This window comes from Camelus bactrianus, chromosome 5 (assembly GCF_048773025.1).
Source record: "Camelus bactrianus isolate YW-2024 breed Bactrian camel chromosome 5, ASM4877302v1, whole genome shotgun sequence".
Classification (NCBI taxonomy): domain Eukaryota; kingdom Metazoa; phylum Chordata; class Mammalia; order Artiodactyla; family Camelidae; genus Camelus; species Camelus bactrianus.
The window spans coordinates 29,131,057-29,153,094 of NC_133543.1; the positions used below are offsets into that span (position 1 = coordinate 29,131,057).

The 22,038-nt window shown below is 34.3% G+C and overlaps 1 protein-coding gene across 1 annotated transcript in view; it reads right to left on the reverse strand.

The window, feature by feature from the left end:
* The window catches only part of LRP1B (LDL receptor related protein 1B), a 1,597,029-nt gene that overhangs the window by 519,762 nt on the left and 1,055,229 nt on the right, over positions 1-22,038 (reverse strand). Inside the window, exons 29-31 of the mRNA XM_074363587.1 lie at positions 20,520-20,747; positions 9,661-9,835; positions 8,602-8,696 (exon numbers count right to left, since the gene is read on the reverse strand). Coding sequence (XP_074219688.1) covers positions 8,602-8,696; positions 9,661-9,835; positions 20,520-20,747 — 498 coding nt within the window. The remainder of the gene's footprint in view (positions 1-8,601; positions 8,697-9,660; positions 9,836-20,519; positions 20,748-22,038) is intronic.

Genomic DNA, 22,038 nt, shown 5'->3' on the forward strand with positions numbered 1-22,038 from the left:
ACTTCTCAGCCACAAAAAGAAAAAAAGAAACCTGATACAGACAACAATTTTGATGACTCACCAAGGATATATGCTGAGTGGAAAACAGCCAATCCAAAGGTTACATACTGTATGATTCCATTTATACAACATTTAAAAATGACACAATTTTAGAAATAGACGGTGTGGGGAGGAAAGGGAAAGGAGGTGGTGGGTAGGAGGGAGTAGGTGTGGTTATAAGAGGGCAACAGGAATGACTGCTGTGATATAAGAATTATTCAGTATCTAAACTTTCTTCCCCATCTCCCTCTTGTTTTCCTGCTTATCCTCAGAACTTGATTCTGTTTATTCAGTATCCTGACTGTGGTGTAGGATATAGGAGCCTATACCTGATAAAACTGTACAGATCTAAACACACAAACACACACAAATGAAGACAAATAAAACAGAATCTGAATAAGACTGATGAATTATATTAAGGTCACTAGCTGGGTGATAATATTTTACCATAGTTTTACATAATATTCCAATTGGGGAAAATTACATAAAGTATACATGAAACCTCTCTGTACTACTTTTTACAATTGCATTCAATCTAAAATTATCTCTATAAAAATTTCAATTAAAAATGATTCAACAAAAAGTAGAGTATGAAAGGGATCAGAAAATGACACTCCAAAATATACCACTTATGGTTTGAAGATTATTTTGGGTTGAAGACAAGTAAAAAATAACAGACACCAAAAATAAAAGCTCTTTGACTTTTCTTTTTGCTAAAAACAGGCTTAGCCTCTTAATTACCAGAGATAAGTCCAGACTCTCACCAGCCCAGAGATAGCACTGAGAGGAATGTGCTCAACAAAACTTACAAAAATGATTCTTATCTTAGTTTTCCTCCTGTATTTACCTACCCATAGTTTGCCTTCCTTGAAAGTCTAAACTGTTTTTCCTTTGTCTTGTTCATTTCTCTGAAAATGTATTGTTCTTTGGTCAAGACGCTATATAAGCACAAGTTCTAACCACCCCTTTGAGTTACTCATCAATGAATTTCTCCCTCAAGTCTGTGTGCTCAATGAGATAATAAACTCTGTCTTTCTCTTGTTAATTTGCCTTTTGTCAATCTAATTTTCAGGGCCCTAGGAAGGTAGAGGAAATAGTTTTTTTTTGGTTTTGATTTTTTTCCTTCCACTGCAAGTATCTATACTGCCCTTATCTTAACTTTATCTAAATTATTCCTTGGAATCATCCTTTCTATTCACTTTAAGAAATCACTGATGTCAGACAGAGTCACAGAACTAAGCTAATTAGTGCTTTGTTGCTTATCGCATCAAGTTAAGATTTCAGCATCTCTTCTATCCTCCCTCCAATAAATCATTTTATCTGGGACAGTTTATTCTGTGTTTCAAGCTCTTGATGACTCGCCAAAGTTATGTGTCTTGTGAAAATAAGACATGAAAAAAATGGAGGAAAACCAGAGTCAGGGACAGGTGATTTCTAGAAAAGTGTTTTGCTCTAAAAGAGCATTTTAAAAGCTTTAATACCTATAGTTTCACAATTTGCCAAAACTGTATTTTATAGCTTGATAGGTAAAATAGAGCAAAATATTTTTAAAAGCACTCAATTGTGGTATTTGCATATTTTAAAACTATAGTTCCTGTCAATATAACCATAAATATTCACTTGTGTTAGTTTTTTTACTTAGACATGCAGAACAGTTTAGCTCTTTTAGTTTTAGACATATCATGACTTTGTGCCTTTTATGTCCATTTTTCCTTTCTACTAAGAATGAGGAATGCCCCTTCCCCTCCACCATAACTTAAAAACAAAAGTATATGTTTTCTTCACTAATTTGCTTACAACTCATTCCTTTATTCCTCTTTCTTACAAAGAATTAGTTGTTTTCCTTATAATATCTACTTGTATTATCTTTATGGCATCTGGAAACAGTATTCATGAGTGATACTGGTTTTTACTGCTGTTTAACTCTCCTTAAGATCTCAAATGGTTTATAATTTCTGCCTTCTGCCTTTATTGAACTATGACCTTGATAATGTGTCTCAGGTTTTATTTTCAGAGTATGGCACTTAGTATCCACTTCATAATCATTTTTAATAACCTTTTTAAAATACTTCATAACATTTGAAAGAATGAGTAATCAGATGAAAAAATGTAGTGAATTTAAATTATTTGTGTGTATATGAATGTATATAATTTTAATATTGGTTTGTGAATTCCTCTAGCCTTTCTGGTAACCTACTCTTATCGTTTCTTTTGGGGCACACGGCTTTACATGTTGATTGAGTTTTAAACATAATAAAAGTGAATGTGCTGAGTAATAAGTATATATAAATAATTTAACTGCATAATGTTAAGCAAGGAAACATATCCAGAAATCTGCTTTAAAGCTTATTTTTAAAAAGTGAGGTCCTTGAGTTCTTTTGATGTGGTAAAAAGTATTTGTGAATGTTAACCATGAACAGATTTAAAAATTTGCACTATACAGTGTATGGGTTGGAATGATTAAGTACTAAAACATAAATGCTTGTTAGGTTTCAAGAAGGTGCACTCGAAGTTTGAGTAAAATGATTTTTGGTTGGGATTACATGTAAAAGAGAAAAACATCAAGAAAATAAAATAAATAGTACACTAGATCCTTAAGAATAAGCCATGGAGGGTAATGCTGATTGACAAACCAAGATGCTTTATATGAGACTTAAGGGATAAAATTCATAATACGTAAACATTTTAAACATGGAAATGGCTTTAAGTAGTAAATTAAAACCCCCTGTTTTGGAAACTACTCTAAGGACTTAAGATATCCAAGACTAAGCAATAAATCTTAATTGAGAATATTTAGTTCAACATTGGATAACTGGAATATTGATTTGTATTTAACAGAAACAAAATTATTTAGCCCAAACTGCCTGAAGGCTGCAATTACTTACTCTTCCGTGATCCACACTCATAAAATGCCAAGTTGGGTGTTTTGATAAGATTACGATGCATTTCTCTTTCAAGTATGTCACACACGTGGATTTAAAAGCAAACAAAGGAAATCCAATGAATTAAAATATAAAAACTATTCCACGAACTAGAAATCCTAGTATATCAGCGACTTTACTGTTTAAAACTAGCATTTAAAGATTCAGAAATAATTCACTGTGAGGCATAACTGACATAGAGGTGAACTCAATTCTTACATATCCCCGGTTGCTTAGAAAAGCTGACTGCAGTGTCCTAATTGGCCACACAATTCTCAGGCGTTTCCAAGCTCTAGGTTTTTCTTTCCCACTCTCCATGCTTGAAAGAGTACCAGTTTTATTCCCTGATCTTTCCTAGAGGTCAGGTAATTACTGTATCAAATCAGCCTCTCTGGGCAGAGCATGATTGTTAAGATTTGATACGGCTTTGGAAGTAGATAAACTTGGTTTTGAATCCCAGCTCTACTATTCACGACAAATAACTCATTTCTTTCAAAAAAGCCTCAGTTTCTAAATATATAAAGGAAAAATAAGAAAGCCTTCCTGAAATGATTACTGTGAGATGATTAATGAAAAGCATTTTGCAAGTGCTTGACATAGTCTACCTACTTAACAAGTAATTGCTATAATTGTGTTACTTTTGCTGCCAAAGTGAGGATGATTCCACATCGTTATCATCTATCGTGGGCTAAGTGCGTGCAAACACAAAGGTGTTAGCCTCACGGTGAGAATACAGGTTTCATGGAAGGGGATAGGTAATCACTGTTTCGAGCTGACACTTCTCAACCTCATCGGACAGAGTATTCTGATTTCTCTTTACATTGAGTGCAGTTATTTCTATTCATGTTTCTATGTATGTTCAAAACATAATTTATAATCTAACAGTTAAAACATGCATAAGGAGAAAATCAACTGAACAGTAGCTCCTCCTTTCCTAATTGTCTGATTTTCTTCATGGAAATGGTTTAGGGAATGCAGTGAGCAGGACAGACTCATCATAAAAAATTTAATTACAGTAATTTTCTGCAGGGCAAAATATTAGTTAATTTCAGTAAGTAAATAACACAGTAATAAATATCTCTATGTATGTAAGTATTTCATAGATAGGACAATCATGTGTACCAACAAAAACAGGTTTGTACTTGTTCTTTTTTTTCACTCATTCGTACGTTCATTTATAGTACTGAAAATTCCATTGTAGAAATCTTCTCAGGGGAATAGTTCTAAAAGAATCTTGTAAAGGGGGATAACAATGGTATGAATTCTTAGAGTATTTCAAAGATTCTTCCATTATCAAATGTTTCCTTATGAGACTTAACCTTGATGCTACACAAAATAGCAGTTTAAATTTATACATAAACCGAAAAAAAAATTGTGTCCACTTATTTACAGCACGACTAAACTGTCCATAAAGAGAGGAAAACAGTAACAGCAAAAAATGAACTTTAGAAAAGCAAACACAATCATCTGAAATACTTGCCTATTTTGTATAAATTGGAAAACAGTACGTTACTGAATATATTTTAAGAAAGCAGTTCAAGCATGCAGAGTGAAAACACTGCAACTTAAAAAAACAGTTACTATGCAACATAGTTTTTAATCTAGTTTAATCAGTGCCTATAATACTCCTAAAACTAGCATTGTCTTAACTGGCCCCATTTCTCACAAACAAAGAATTTACACAGACTGAATACAGATAGGACTTTCCTGCTGTAAAGTTACTCACAGTAGTATTTTTTATAGTTGATTTACAGATCAGAGTCTTTCTAGCCTATTGGGATAGATCAAAAATTGCATTTAACAGGGTTGGAGTGAGTAAGGGTTACGTTCAAAAGAATTCAGTTTTATAGTCATACTCTGTGCTAAAAAACAAACAAAAAAAATTGCCAATAAGTAGATAAATTGACCAATTATATTTTGCTTGTTCTTTCTTTTTATAAGAAATCTGAGGTGCTAGTGAGAGTTGATGGGTTCAGAACAGGCCACCCCAAATTATGCTATGTTGACATATTGATTATTTTGAATTAAAGTTACTTAAGAAACAGCTGGTGCAAGAAGAATATTCTGACCCTCTTTTGTTTCCCTGAAAGCAGGGATCAGTTCTCCCATGGGAAGTTAGCCTTCCTAGACTAAGAGGACAGAGGCATCCTTACTGCCAAACACAGGAAATTCAAGGCCACAAAAGCAGTATCAACAAACTTTGTTACTTCTTCACTAATTTGGTAACGCAATCCCCAATCCCTTTGTTTTGTCAAATCTTCACAAATAGTTGTTTCTTTGTCTAAAACGTATAAAAGCTGCCTGCTTAGGTCACTTCTTTGGGTCTCATTCTTATGGGGATCCCATCAGTACATAGTTAAATTTTTTTTTTCTCCTCCTGTTATCTGCCTTCTGCCAATTTAATTACAAGCACACCTCATTTTATTGGTCTTCGCTTTCTGCACTCAGCAGATACTGTGATTTTTTACAAATTGAAGGTTTGTGGCAACCCTGCCTTGAGCAGGTCTGTCCACACCATTTTCTCAACAGCATTTGCTCACTGTATGTCTCTGTGTCACATTTCGGTAATTCTGAGATTATTTCATAATTTTTCATTATTATATTTATTATGGTGATCTGTGATCAGTGGTCTTTGACATTACTACTATGAATCACTGAAGCCTCAGATGATGGTTAACATCTTTTGGTAATAAAGTATTTTTAAATTAAGGTATGTATGCTGTGTTTTTTTAAAGACATAATGCTATCCTATACTTAATAGACTACAGTATGGCATAAAGATGACTTTTATATGCGCTGGGAAACCAAAAAAATTGGATGACTTGCTTTATTGTGATACTTGCTTTATTTTGGTGGCCTGGAACTGAAGCTGCATCTCTGAGGTATGTCTGCATTGAACAGCAAAAAGAACCAATAAAGGTAGAGAAAAAGAACTTTTCTTTCCCTATGGAGCCAAATGGCCACTGGATTAGACAGGGAAGGGAGAAGAAACAGCAAGAGGAACACATTTACATATGGACAACACAGTCTGTCATTCAACACTGCAGAGACCCTCAGTCTTAGCACCTCGTTAAATGACTAATAACCTCAAGTAGAAAAGTTACCAGAAGGAATTTGTAAGCAACACCTAATTGTAAACCACATTGAGAACTTATGAGAGCAAGATGAGGGCCAAGTTGCCCTTTTGTTCCGCAGGCTATGCTGGGAAGACCTGTGAGTCAAACCCAGTACTTCAAACTTGTTTGCATCTTAGCATCAGCACCAGGACAACATAAAGCTAAATTCTCACATGTGCATAAAAACTTGCTCACCTCAGAGGCAACCTGGTTACATATATTCCTCTGCTACAGTTCTGTGGATTCTATTTTGTGTTTATTCTTCGCTGAACTCATTTATACACACTCAATACTGCAGACAATCAAATCATTAAAAGTCCAGTCTATTAGACCCAACATACCTTCTGCTACTGTACCCGACAGGTTCTATTATTAAAGGCCAGATGTTCTTTTCATAAGTTTTCCTCATGAGAACTTTATAAAATGGGTATTTTGCCTTGATTTTCCAGATGAGGAAAGCAAGTACAATCAAGCTAACAGCAATTTGCTTAAGGTCACTGAGTTGAATTTACCTAATGGAATCTAAGATGTCAAACTTTTATCTACAAGCCTAAGACAAAATCCGATAGTCACTAAAAATCTGTTTATTGAATAAATGAATGCCTGACTCATAAGCTGTGGGATAGTTTGTAATGAGGTTCTGGATTATTTCCAGGAAAATATTATATCTTGCACAAATTAAAATTAAAAACTATCACTCTGAATTTATCTTAAAGCAAGTTTTTAAATATAATAATAACTGACATGAAGTAGACATTTAATATTTGTGATTGAATGTCGAACCATCACCCACACACAGTTAAAAACAGCACCTGGTGGACAACGCCTGAGGGACCAGCCACAAAGTGTAAATAGTAACATTCACTCTTTTTCTTATAAACTTTCTTTATACGAGCTTTTAGGTTTCTTTAATTTATTTTGAGTAGGGAAATGGAAATTTAGTATTAAAGAAGATAAGGTTTTCCCTATTATAAAAACAAGCATATACATTAAGATTTTGGTGTAACCAACGGCTGCCACATTATAATGTAAGGATTTTATTTGCTCCTACTATTTCAGTCGTACTCACTTTTCCACATTAAATATTCTGAACAACTCCAGATAAGCACCAACTTAATTGCTCTCGTCCAAATTAAGTCCTTTGTATGGGTCCTAATCTTGTAGAGTCCCTTGTTTCTTTTGTCCTCTCATCTTCCACACAGTAGTATTAGAAATTAAAGGCAAATTGAAATGCTTAACACTACCTTGAATTTCAACTGTGTATCAAATCTTAGAACAAACAATTCAAAGAAAAGAGTTGTGAATAGTATCATTTTACATCATTTATCCTCTAGACTACATAAAAAATATTTATGGCAAATCTTGATACTACACATTTATTGAATCATCACTATTAAAAGTGAGATATTTCAAGTCAACATGCTTCCACATTTCTAAAACTAAGAAAAAACTGCTGGAAAGTTTCATGGTATATTGATTTTACCCCAAGATTTTAAAATATCCTGTATTCAATTCAAAGCAAAGTTGTGATTTTCTTCTGTTTATTCCATCATTTGCACATTTAATATAATAATCAAAATCTAAGTTCATTATTGGATTTTTTTAAAAGGTATTTTAAAATGACAAATAGGCAATATGATCATCCTTGCCTCTCAAAGAAATACAAGAAAATACGAGGAAAGAGTGATTACAGCATGAAAAGAGTATTATCATGTATAGATGTCTATGTGTAAACATGTAACATCATCTTCTAAAGGAATCTTTGAGATTTTTAAAGATGTTTTATGGGAATAAGTCACAGCTCTCTTTCAGCACCATAGAGTTTTTACCTGATGATTTACAATGGTTAACAAAGGTAGAATAACGAACTAAATAAACACCCTGCAGAGTAAATGAAAACTGCTGAAAACTAAATATTAAATACTTAAATCATCACAACTATTAATAATGCCACAATAATGATAATCAAGGAGACTCGATACACCATATTGCCACTGTAGCAAGTGGTGTATCAGATACTCACCAGTGAGAATAAGATATTTATTAATTATATTAAACGTTAAGCAACTTCAGTACTTAAGATACTGCAAAAATCCTCTTATCATAAAACCTATTTTCTAGATAAAGAAACAAAACAAAACAAATTTCTTCTGTATAGCACAGGGAACTATATTCAATATCTTGCAATAACCTTTAATATAAAAGAATATAGAAATAAATATATGTATGTATGTGTCTGAATGACTGGGACATTGTGCTGTACACCAGAAACTGACAAACAATAACTGACTACACTTCAAAAAAAAAAAAACAAAAACACAAACTATTTTCTTTTCCAGAAAAACAGTGCTCCCTCCCTACCTAACGTAGCCCAAATGGGTTAAATAAGATCGATAAATTCCAGATTTAACTTATATTACTAATCGGTCGTATTTTCTTTTTCTACATTAAAGATCCATTATACAAGCACAGATTTGGCATAATTAAAACTGCAGTGACTATTAAAGAAAAAACCCCAAACTTACCAACTGGTTCCTTTTGATTCTGAAAGAGAATCTTGCTATTGCTGCCATCCATATTTGCCATGTTAATTGTGTTTCCATCTGTCCAGTAGAGTTTCCTTGATTCAAAAAGAGATATGGGAGTAAAAATATTAGATGTAGACCTACTTGTCGACTAGAAACATGCACTGAAGAACAAAGTTAATACGAAAGTTAATTCTTCGCTCAGGATACATTTTTTCGAGAAGGCCCCCAAATTGTTGAGCCCCTTGCCTGGGAAGAAAGTACCACGCTTGCTTTTTCCTGCTATTAAAGAACAGTTATCTCACTTCTTTTAAACTCACACATTCACAACTGAATATTTTACTATGACTACAGTAAATTATTTCCATTAAAGTAATTCATTGAGATTGAATCCTCTTGGCTTTAAGAAATCAGATACCATAGAAGGGAACCAAATCATTTCAATCATTCCTCTTGAAAGCACTGGGGAGAAAGGATTTCTTTTAGCTCTACACAAGGTCTCTACGTGGGGACATGATAACAAGCCAGAAGCTGGGAGAACCTGCTCCACTTATCAGTGCCCATCATATCAACATGCAGTAAGCATGTTATTAACAACCAGTATTTGAAATGAAATCAGCAACTTTCCCCTGCATCTCTTGTTTATTCTGAACTGTCACTATTAAGAAATATAAATAAAATCTTACAGTAATATATAAAAATTTGATTTTGTGCAGAAAACAGAAGTCTCCAACAAGAGATCTCTTTCTTTAATGTTTGTTTTCTAAAATTTTTTTTGGTAGGGGGGAAGTAGTTAGGTTTATTTGTTTATTTATTTTTAGAGGAGACACTGGTGACTGAACCCAGAACCTCATGCATACTAAGCATGCGCTCTACTGCTTGAGCTATATCCCGTCCCCTCAGGGATCTCCTACATGTTCCATATTTACAATTTTCTTATAGAGCATATACATATGTGTGTGTGTGTATGTGTGTCCTCTGAATCAAAGTTTTTATATAAAATCAGTTCAAAGTTGTGTAAAATTTTTGAAAATCTTAAAAAAAATAATCATACTTTACCCCCTCACTGGGTGAGCTGCAAGACACTGTGGCTTATCGATTCCGTGGATAATTGAGGTTTTCAAGGAGCCATCTAGTCGTGCCACATTAATTTGTGTTTCATCAAATTCTGAGCTAATCCAGTATAAATTTCGTGAGACCCAATCCACTGCTAACCCTCTGATACTCTGAATATCTGTAAAACAAGGAAAGAGAAAATTAAAAGTGAATGAAGTTTCTCATTCTTTTGGCTTTCCAAGAAAGTTATTTTCTGTCTCAGGGAAAATTTAATTTACACTTTAATTTGTTAGCTAAAATTGTACAAGATTATAATCTCATCCCTTATCAACTCTTCTTAAGGCATGAATGATCATTAATGTCGTACTGCTGAGCCATTTGAAAACTTGAAGTAACAATTAGCATTGAAATTACACCAACGGTCCATGATTCACTAGTAAACACTTAGAGCAGATGCAGGCAGCAGTCCTATGGGCCAAGGTGACCAAAATTCAGATTAGAGCAATAGCTTCTCTAGTTGGTAGCACAGCTTTCTAGTTAGGAACAAGTACTTGTGTGCCGTCAACAAATGGGCCGTTTTCTGTTCTAAGTGCCAATTTGTTACGGAAATGAAATAAAACAATTCAACTTTCCTAAAAGAATTACCAGAGTTGAACATCTTTAAAACGGATAATTAACAGAAATTGACTGAGATATGAGCAAAGAAACAAAAACCCTTTTAACATTCCTCTAACGTGGATTCTACAGAAATCACAGAAATCTAATTAAGGCCCGATTCATTTCAGTCAATAGGAATATTTGGGTTGCTATTACTTGATTATTCTATCAGGCATCTTTTTAAAAAATGATGGAATTTAGGTTTAAATATAATTGTACATTTTAATTAAAGAAACAAATTAAAATGAAAGTGTTAAAAACAATGGATATGAGGAAATCTTTTTAATGCGTTAACAGATGAAGCAGGCTGGTCTATCCCCAGTCTGTGGCACTTGACTACTCTAACTGGGTTTTGTCTTATTTTACAAAGTTTTAGTATTTTCTAAATACCATGCTGTACCTCTTTGGGCTCTCTAGGCCCCTATTACGCAAATTTACAAGACACCTGGAGACTGTTAAAATGAAGATTCTGATTTGGTAGGTCTAGGGAGGGCCCTAACATTCTGCAAGTTATAGCCAGCTCCCAAGAGCTGCAGCCATAGCTCCAGAGCAGTACTTCCAATCCAAATGCTTCTAGAAACCCAGAGCACCTGCTACTTAGCTCATCAAATTAATGTATCTTCTCCCCTTACCACCACCCCCCACTTTTTTTTTTTATCATTTTCAAAAGATGTCACAAAGCTTGATTTTCAGAAAGGGAAAACTCTAGATTTTTTAAATCTGCCAACTCGTTCAAAATTTAAAAGAGCACAATGAGGCAGCCCTGACAGTTCTGGGTCAGCTGTGAAGTGTGGTGCTGGCGTGGTCCACTCTACTGCGAGTTTACAACCTCATTTCTTGACAGAGCCTACTTTCCTTTTATTATTTCGAAATAACTTTTAATCACAGTGCTCGGCAAAGGTTTTCCCCACGTTCCAAGTTCTCCTCTAAGCAACAGCTTCTCACTCAGCAAGTTACCTTTCATTCTTAATTTCTGGTATGTTGGCAAATGTTGAATGTGAACTGCATTTCTCAACCCAACACTTGGAATTTCTTTTTTACTTTTAGTTATTCTCATCCAGCTCCCTCCTTCCTTGAGAAGAAAAAGTCACACACCACCTCTGGGAAGCTAAACCTGCCACCGCAGTCATGCCTTTGCCTCACCCAGGATACTTACTCTTCCTCCTTTACCCTCTGCACTTAATTGGCTGCTGAGAAACAGTAATGAGATTTGGCTTCACGTTCTAGGTTGGGTGCCTATTTTTTTGTCTCTAATCAAGTCACTTAGATTTCGTCCTCTTTTCTTACTGGGAAAACGAGGCTAATTAGAGGTAATACATAGGATTGTTGTGAATATTGCATTAGATGATGTGTGTTTTTGCAGCTTCATTCAGGGTTGATACTTCGGCAATCCAAGGACTTAATATTTTCTGTATTTTTACCCTGAATTGCTTGGTTTTGGCAAAAATAAAACAAGTTTTTATTTCCTCTCAAATACATGTGTTCCAAAGGTGGTTTGTTTTTTTTTACCCCAGCTGTCCCTGCTGCTCAAAATCTTTTACTTATTTCTGATTGACTCCTAATCATATGGCCAAGAGAATACATGGCACTCTTAACTTGGAAAGCATAGACACATGTAAGCTGTAAATACCTAGCCAGTCTTTGTCAATTCTATGCTCCATGTTCTCTCAAATCTATTTCTGTCTTTAATATTGCATAGCTTACAGTCATTTTCCTCTTTTAAGCAAATGATTTAGTTGCTGCCAAGTTTTTCTGACTAAGGAGCTCTGGATCATGACCTTTGATTGCCCCAAGGTATTTGATTGCTTCCAACCACTCAGAAAATGATGTCTAAATTCCTTACGCTGGCTCTCTATATAATCTGAATATAACTACCTTTTCCACTTTTTCACTATTTTTAACCCATTATCTTACACTTCAGTTATATTGCTGTTTTCAGATTTCCAGACTTACCCTGATCTTTCCAACCTATATGGAATTATCTGGACCTCATAGCCTAACACATCTTCACTTATCAAAGTCTTATGCAAAGTAGGCCAGCTGATGGGGAACAGCACCCTTCAACTACAAAAGCTTAATCAGTTCTCCTATATATCCCAGCCCTGAAGATTTTCTCTATCTACCTAACTCAACAGAACTATACCTGATCAATCCCTTTCCACCTTGTTCAATAATTGTTTGCTAACAAATGACTACTTTCACATATATTTCTTGAAGGTGGGTTCCTTGATAACTTATCTTCATAGCTGCCTCCACCAAACATAGACAGCATTGTCTTCAAACTAAATGTTTTTAATGAATTGATGAATAAATGCATGATATGCACAATCTATAATTTTAAGGATACGTGAGCTGAGCTAAAACTCTTATAGGTGAGGTCCTCATGTTTATTTTCAGGAGTAAATATCTGAACACACACTCAGTTCTCACTCTCTATCCTTACTCTTTTTCTGTCCACTAGTTTGGAGTTTCTAGTTATCAGCTTTATGTCTAAACTTCCATAGACTGAGTTCATTCTTACAATAGATCAGAACAAAAAAATCAAAACACACACAAAGAAATGAGACATAAGAGCAAGAATAAAGAGAAAAATAAGTAACAGATTTAAATCTCCAAAGCTTACATGGTTTTATTGGGTATAAGATAAAGAAAAATGAGTGAAATATTTTAAAGAGAAAAATACACTTTGAAAAAATAAGCAAGGTGCAATAATTTATTTGTTAAAATCTTCTTGGAATATATAAATGAGAAGCAAAAATAACTTGAGAATATAAAAAATATAATAATTCATGAGATGGACTGACCAGCAGGTTAGACACAGTTAAACTAGTGAACTGTAAGACAAATTGAAGGAGGTTAGCCAGAGCTAGCTCAGAGAAACAAAAAGATTAAGTGAGCTGGAGGCTAGAATGAATAATCTAGCACATCTAGTCATAGTTTCTAAAGGAAGGAATAGAGAGACTGGGTTAGAAAAAATGGTCAGAGATAATAGCTGAAGATTATTTACTCCCTGGGCTGATGAAAGACATGACCCAAAAGGAGGTACAACACATTCCAGGTGGCTAAATAAAAACACTGTCATGAGAAAAAAAAAAAAAAAAAGAATAACGTTAAAAGCATCTAGAGAGAAAAGACTGCAAGAAAGAATAACAATTAGCCAAACATAGAGATTCTCAACAGCAATAAGAGATGTGAAAAGACAGTGAAATAATATCAGAAAAGGGTTGAGAGAAATAAATCTAAACGTGGAATTTGTACTCAATATTATCTTTCAAATTATATCTCAACAACAACAAAAAATTAGATTTAAAAATGGGCAAAGGACTCAATAGCCATGTCTCCAAAGCAGATTCAGAAATGGTCAACAAAAACATGGAAAGATGTTCAACATCACTAATCACTAGGAAATGCAAACGATAACCACAAACAGATACCACCTCACACCCATTAGGATAGTTACTATAGAAAATGAACAAACTAACTAACTAAAATCAGAAAATAACAAATATTGGCAGGAATATGAAGAAATTGGAACTCACTGTATACTGCTGATGTAGCCTTTGTGGGAAACAGTATAGCAGTTCCTCAAAAAATTAAAAATAGAATTACCATATGATCCAGACATTCCACCACTGGGTATACAACCAAAATAATTGAAAGCAGAGTCTCAAAGAGATATCTGTACACCTATGTTCATAGCATTATTCACAGTAGCCAGAAAGTGAAATATATATATATGTGTGTGTGTGTGTGTATATATATATATATATATATATATATATAAACATACATAAAAATAGATAAAAACAAGTTTCTTCTGTATAGCACAGGGAACTATATCCAATATCTTGTAACAACCTTTAATGAAAAAGAATATGAAAATGAAGATATGTATGTATATGCACGACTGGGACATTATGCTGTACATCAACTGTACTTCAATTAAAAAAGAAGGAAAATGATGACACAACATTATAAACTGACTATAAATTAATAAAAAAAATTAATAAAATAAAATAGTGGGTATAACACTAAAAAAAAATGAATAACTTAGTGTCTACCATGGTCTTGGTTTTGTCACTTTTAAAACATATGTATGTATCCCACATCTATTTCTTTCTAGAGAACATAGGAATAGAATTATGGCTTTTTTACAATCTTTGTATTTCTTAATGTCCTAAGCCTATAATTATTCCTATCTTAGATAAACAACTCACTGTTGATTTTGAAAAAAGTCTGAAGTAAGCCTCCTTCTTTTATTTTCATCTGGGTCAGTGTCTCCAATATCTTTCCAGTTATCTGGTCAACATCTCTTTCACTCATCAGGTTCAGTTACTCCTACATCTACCCTTGGTGTCTGTCACCTTCTGTAACTCTCTTGTTCCAGCCTAATTTTTGCTTCAGATTTGGAATATTTCTATAACTTTCTAATTGTAGCCCTGTCTATAATTTCTTACTTTTTCAATCTAACTACCAGGTTTATGCCTGATTTATCATCAAAAGATGTTGAATGACCTATACCCAGCTGTGAAAGTCTTCAGTGGCTTTCCACTGCCTTGAGGAGAAAAAAAAAAAAATACAAAAAACAGCTCCTGTGGTGTAAGACCCTTTGTGATCTGCCATTATATTAAACTTCTAGTTTATTTTTCTACAAGGCCTAGCTACCCCTCACTACTTGCTCCTCTTTATACACGTGTCCAGATCGTTTCTACTGATAGCTCAACCTAGACTAATCTTGCTACCATTTCCCTCCAAAGCCTCATCTGACTACTCCCATCTAAGTGAGAACTTCAGTAATCCCAGGTAAGAACTCAGGACTCCTTGTGCTAATTTTCTGAGAAGTAAGGTTTTAGAGTTATGCTGGCAACTTTATGAAATTCCAGGCCACCATCAATAGAATCTCAACTTGTATCTTATTAAATTCCTGATTTCACTGAGCCTTATACTTCCGTTAGTTGATTACATTTCACTCTTTCACCAGATATGAAGCTCTTTGAGGTTACAGACTGTCTTAGTTAAATAACTGCTACCTCCCCACTCATGCAGTATCCCAGATACAGAATCCAGAATAAGGTATAGGGGAAAAAAGCACACGGAATAAACTAAAACAGCATTTCTATCCTTGCAACTAAAAGATAGAGAATGTACACAGGAAGCGTTGCTCATTCAGCTCCCATTACTATAGATACACAGTTCTCAATGGAATGGCATTTATAGGTATCATTTTTGCCTTTATTTTTTTCTTTTCTCTCTTTCTCTCTTTCTTTCTTTCTTTTCCTTTCTTCCTTCCCTTCTTCCTTTCTTTCTTTCTTCCTCTCTTTCTCTCTTTTTTTTAAATCACAAATGTTGACACACTCCACGAAAAGGTTTCTTGGATGAAAATGAAAATTGAACATTCTATTCAAAAACAGGCAAAAACAACAGGTGTTCCCTGTCCAAACTTTCTACTTTAATTCAAGGCCTGTTTCCAAAATCTATGAATGAAAACTTCTATCAGTGAAAAATGACCTGTTTTCAATTCTTACGTTCTCTCTGGACCAATTTTCACAATAGATTTTATTTTCTAAGCATTTTTATTGCTGGGTACAATTAAACATGGTACTTACAAAACAGAGGGAATGAATGAATCGTCAGTACTCACTGACAAAGTAATTGTTGGCAGAAGTGGGTAACAATTTTAAATAATAATGGAAATCTACTCTGAAATAGGTCCAATTAGATTCAAAGTATCATTGATAACTGAGTTTTATATAGCAGCTACGTCATCAAAAGTTCTGCACTTAAAATAGTTTATATTTTTGCAGTTCAAAAAGCACATACTCTTATAACTTCCTACCATGTAAGAAAATGTTCTTTACAGAAATCCACAGATAAACTTCTAGTTGATATCCATTTTTCTTACATCCATTTTACCTTCTGCTTAACCTAACAGCCTAGTCCATTCAGATCACAGACGACTTCAGTACTAAAAAATTACTTTTCTCAAGCAACAGTACTTGCCCAAAGCTGAGTTCTTACTTTTCCTAAGATGAACAATTTATACTTTGTCCTAGAATAATCAAATACAGCAGGGGTCTTTTCCAATTAAAAAAATGAGATTCTATTGATGGTGACCTGGAGTTTCATAAAGTTGCCAACATATCTCTAAAAGGTTTTCCTTACATTTCATAATAATCAATAAAATAACCCCCCCTTCACCTGAGCTCTGCGAGGTGACTCTGCAGAGTATGCTGACTGCTACAGCACAGCTGCTCTCCACCTTGCTGAGGCTCCCTATGTGTAAAAGAAAGGTACACTGAAGGGAAAAGATCATAGCTTTGGAGTCAAAAGGCCTGAATCCATACTTGGATGAAACAAAGCTTTGCTATTGCCTAGCGTGGCAAACCTGAACAAAATGCTTCCTCATATTTAAAAGCAGAAAGCGACACTTACCTCCAAGGACTAAATGGTAGGTAAAATAAAATAAGGACAGACAGAAGTGCGAAAGCTCAACTATCTTACTCCTGGCTTACATTAGGAGCTTTAAGGCATATTAATGTCTTACTCTGTTAATCGCAAGCAATACTTTAGGGTTCTGGGGGGAGACCTTTTATCCAGTGAGGTGTGACGCTGGGCAGTATATGAGTTCTCAGGAGGGGCAGCTGAGCTTGTGGGACTATCTCAACAGGACGACACTGTGGGATGAAGTCCCATGTCCTCTTATCTTAGGGCAATAAGGATGACAGGCGCTGTAAATATATAGCCCTAAGTGTGAATTTGTCTCCATCACTTGCTCACTTTGGTTTTGAGGCAGAGTTTCAGCTTAGGTGAACTTAAGTTGTCTTCCCTGCAGAATAGAAATAATTCTTAATAATAGATTTTCAAAGATTAAATGAGATAATGGTATTTGTCACATTAATGACAACTAATGTTATTCAACTTGCCAGAAAAATAAACCTGAGAGCATAAATAATTGAAAAATATTAGGACCAAGCAATGATTCAGGTATAAGAATTAATTACCACCAGAGCCTAGGGATGCAGGCCACTGGCAAGAACATTTGCCATGAATTGTTACAGTTGTTCATTTCTTTCTTAGAATAAAATTATCTTTTGGTTATTGTGAAAGATACATATTAATTTATACTATAAATTATTAATGTGTACAATGAATGTGCCTAGAGTCATATATTAGAATTTATCCCTTAATGAAGTGTACCTGCTACAAGCCACTGTAATAAATAGCTCATGTGGACAATACATACAATGAGAACAGCTTACTGTTGTAGGGTAAGGAGAATGACAAGGCAGGCAAACTATTTCCACTCGCCTTCATGCTTCAGGCTTGGCACCAAGAGCCTCAGTGTTCTCCTAGAAAATAGTTCAACTGAGAAGAAAACATGGGAACTGGTAGGGGTAATAGATAGATTTGGGGCCTGATTTTTGAAGGTGATTTCCCATTAGACTTGCGCTAAGGAAGATAAGGAAAGAAAGAGTTTCTCAAGAACAAGTCCAGTTGATGGAGGACAACTAAGTGAGAAAACTCAGAGGCCAACAGTGTCAGAAGCAGGAGAAAGGCCATCATTTACAAGGACCCTAGGAGATGAAAGGATAAAATAAAGTACACTGACTGGCAGGGTTTGAGATACCTTGATGAGTTTGAGATACCTTGATGACCAACTAGAAAGTTGGTCACAAGTTCTTCTATTAATTTAAAGATATTAATGAAATTAAATAATAGTTAATGGAAAGATATGAATGAAATTAAAGACATTAATGGAAAGTGTCTAACAGGGTTCCACTCTGGAAGAAAGGGAAAAGCAACACCACTTGACCTGTGGGGGAGCCAGGAATTAAGGCACTGTACTTGACAATGCCTAGTCCTCAACCTTCATACGCAATTGAGTTATTTCATAGTTTTACTCTGATATCTCAACGATCTTTCCACATTTCACTATCTCTACTGTTTCCACTCTAGTCCAGGCTTCTATCACCTCTTACTAAAACTACTCTAGCAGCCGTGTCTCCCAGAGTCCACTGCTCCTCCACCCTCCAAGCCAGACCACTTCATTTTCTCTACTAAACATAACAGCTAGAATGATCTTTTCCAAAGGCAAAGCATGCGAAGGGACTGGGATTTCAAAATGTAGAATAGCTAAACAAGATTGTACTGTGTAGCACAGGGAAATATATACAGGATCTTGGGGTGGCTCACAGTGAAAGAGACTGTGACAATGAATATATGTATGTTCATGTATAACTGAAACATTGTGCTCTACACTGGAATTTGACACAACATTGTAAAATGACTATAACTCAATAAAGAAATGTTTATATATAAAAAAAATAAAGTTCCTTGAACAAGGAAAAAAACAAAAAACAAAGGCAAATGCAGTTGTACTCTCCTTAAAACATTTCCTTGGTCCCCATAATTTTTAGTATTAACATAAAAATCAATAACTTATCCTATAAAGGCTGGCATGATTTGGCTTCTATTTTTTTTTTTTTTTAGCTCTATCAGCATGTATAGCACACCACTCTCATTCTGTACTTCATGCTCTTCAGCGTATCCTGGCCCTCCTTCAGTTTCTCATCACATAGAAAGTATTCCAATACTTGTCAAAATGACTGAGTTAATAATTATTGAGCCTAATGAGTATATGTATTATCAGTGAGAAAATATGATTGCTCAATGTCTGGTTAATAATTATAAATAAAATCTCCTAAGTGGAAATAAGTCTTTGCGATTTTCTCAAAGATGAACTCATCAAATTACTACTAGTTACCAATCTATAATTAGAGGGAAAAAAAATTGTCCCTTGATTTTTTGAGATAGAACATCTTTTACTTTATACAATTCACAGAACCTTTAGGAAGTATTTCACATTCATGATGAAGTATGTGAACAATGTTCTATTAGATTTTGATAAATTTCTTGTGAGAAGACTGCCAAACTGACTGTCAGTCTTGGGAGGCACCTTAGGTCCTTTAGCTGTTCCCTCAAGATTTTTCATGATCATTAACCAGACATTTCTTTAAAATCAAATCTACCAATGATTATCAAACCATTTTCCCCTTGTTCCTGTAAAAAAAAAAAAATCCTGCACAAATTGGAAATCCTTGCATCAGCTTTTTTAGAAAGGCTCTTCTCTTACAGAAAGTTTAAAACAAATATTTGAACAAGCTTATAATTCACTCAAGTTGCTTTAGCAGTACCATCCTGAGATGGGTAAAGAGCATAAATACGAGAGTAACTGAGGGCTCAAATACTCTCAGGTCTACCATTGGTACTGAAGCCAGTCTTCTAGTAGTATGTGTGGAAATTCTCAAAAAACACTGTGAATTTAAAACCTGCACCTCTTATTGCTTTCATCAAGAGGTGGGTCATTGCTCCACTAAGGTCTGATTCAACGCAGAGTAGTTTGACCTATCTATACAGATCGTTACCCTCTCCTCTACCCTCCTTCAAATCACTCTGTTGTGCTTAAGGGGCATGAAACTGAAAGAAAACTACCCTGTTTCATTTTGCAGTCATGGCCAACAGCAAGTGCTCAATGAGCATTCATTCAACACAACAATAACTGACCCAGAAATCAAAATATATCAACAGTTAAGCAAAAATTGGGATAATTCAATGCTAAATTTTCAGAGCTGAACCACTGCATTTAAATGTATATCTCATTTTCAGCTATATTTTCTTCTTTGGGTAAAGGCATTTTTTTTTTTTAAGTGGTTAATTCAACAACATTTACTGAAAACCTGTGATTCAACCTGCTGGGTTAGGAGATGGATAGGAACAGGTTTCCTCTCTTATTTGTTTATTCTAATTCCATAAAAATATCTGCAAAAGTAGCTTAATAAGCTTGAATCAGAGGGTGAAACCAGTCTTTACCAGTATCCTATATTTTCCCTTTGCAAATGTAACTATTGCTCCAACAGCAAAAAGGCGTCTTCAAATCTGTTTATTTAGAAACCTGTAAATTTTAAGACCCATTCTGATATTTTTCTTGTTGTGAAACTAAATTTCTAGTTATCAGATTACTGTGTCCAACATAATTACAGCATTCTACAATTGTTAGGCTATAGCGTATCATTAAATCTCTGAATAATCAATTCCAACTTTCAATTAACAACAGAATTGGATAATAGAAAAAAAAATAAAAGAGATGTGATTATTACAAATTGAATAGCAAACATTTTCTAAGTAGTAAAGTGCAAATCTTTTACCTCTTGAAATAACAGTTTCTAACCCAGTTCCATTAATGAAAGCCCGTTTAATGGTTTGTGTTTTAATATCTGTCCAGTATAAACGTTCTTCAGATGCATCAAAGTCTATCACGGTAACGTCATCAATATCAGGGACTGTGAAGGCGGTGATAAAGTTAAAGTACGGATTGTCAATATCCACTCCTCTGATTTCAGAACGCCTTGCATAAAGAAGAAATTTTTTCATTTCTAGAAAAGAAATAGAAATGTTTTTCTTTATAAGCTTGGCAAGTTTGAAGCAGTCTGTAAGTTCTAAGATACTTCTTGTTGATGATTTGATAGATTTTTAACACTACAAAGTCATAACCAAGATCTGATGGAAACATGAACGCAGAAATGATTTATCTATTTTTACATTAAAGTGCTTAATAGTAACAGATGTAAAACAGGTTCAATCCTTAAGTCATCGTTGTTTTTCTTTTTAGTTAGAAATGACAAGAACTTATCAGTAATTGATTTGATCTTAGAATTTCAAACAAACTTGGTAAAAGACATGAACTCTATAACTGTCAGTCATAATGTTTTCTGTATATAATTGTAACAATATTGCAATGCATTAAACGCTTTTTGAAAGAATCTAAGAACATTCTACATTATCTTTGAATAAAATGAGATTAAAACATCGCTTTAAAAAATCATGTTCATGTTTTCCCTATCAAAACTAGGGTTCAAATTACGTTAAAGCATGCTGTATTGTAAATGTTTGTGAATCCATAGTAACCAACATTGTGAGGCATCCAATCATTTTTACTTCCTTAGACACCTTTCTTGCATTGAGTTTGTGAAATATAAGTAGATTTAATAGAAACAGAAGGCACAAATATTCTATCTTCTGTTTTTCTCTTTGGGGTTATTATTGATATTTTAGATACGCTATGATGGTATAAAATTAATTAAAGCCACATGTGCCTAAATTCCTGCGTTAAGACTCCATGAATACATTCTTTTTTGCCCTTAAAAGTAATTCCTATGCAAATAAGAACTACTGAAAACAAAAACAAAAAACAAAAAAACCCACAGTCTGGTATTTGTTCACAGATTTTTTTTAATCGTTTTTTAGTTTAAATGTGCTGTCTAAATGTTTTTTTTTTTTTTTACAAATCTTCCTAAGTTCTATATTTTACCTCATATTTTCTCCTTTCAAGTTGATAATCCTCTACAAAATGATGCTAAAGTAACTTTAGAAGAGCAGGAGGAGATTAAAGCTGTTAAATACCTCTTTGTTATGAAGGTTACCTACATCATCATTTTCTGATAATGCACTTTCTCTTACTAATCTGCCTGTTTTGTAGAGATAAATTCTGACACACCAAATAAGCAAGGAGCAAGAAAAATGGGTGAATCAGGTACTAAATAGCGAAGTGCAGCATATTGCATATTTAAAGAATTTGTCAGCCTCCCCAAAAGCAGATGAATCATCGACAGAGTCTGAAAATAGCACCACCTCAAATGCTTTTAAGGGCATGCAAAGCTGCTTCTG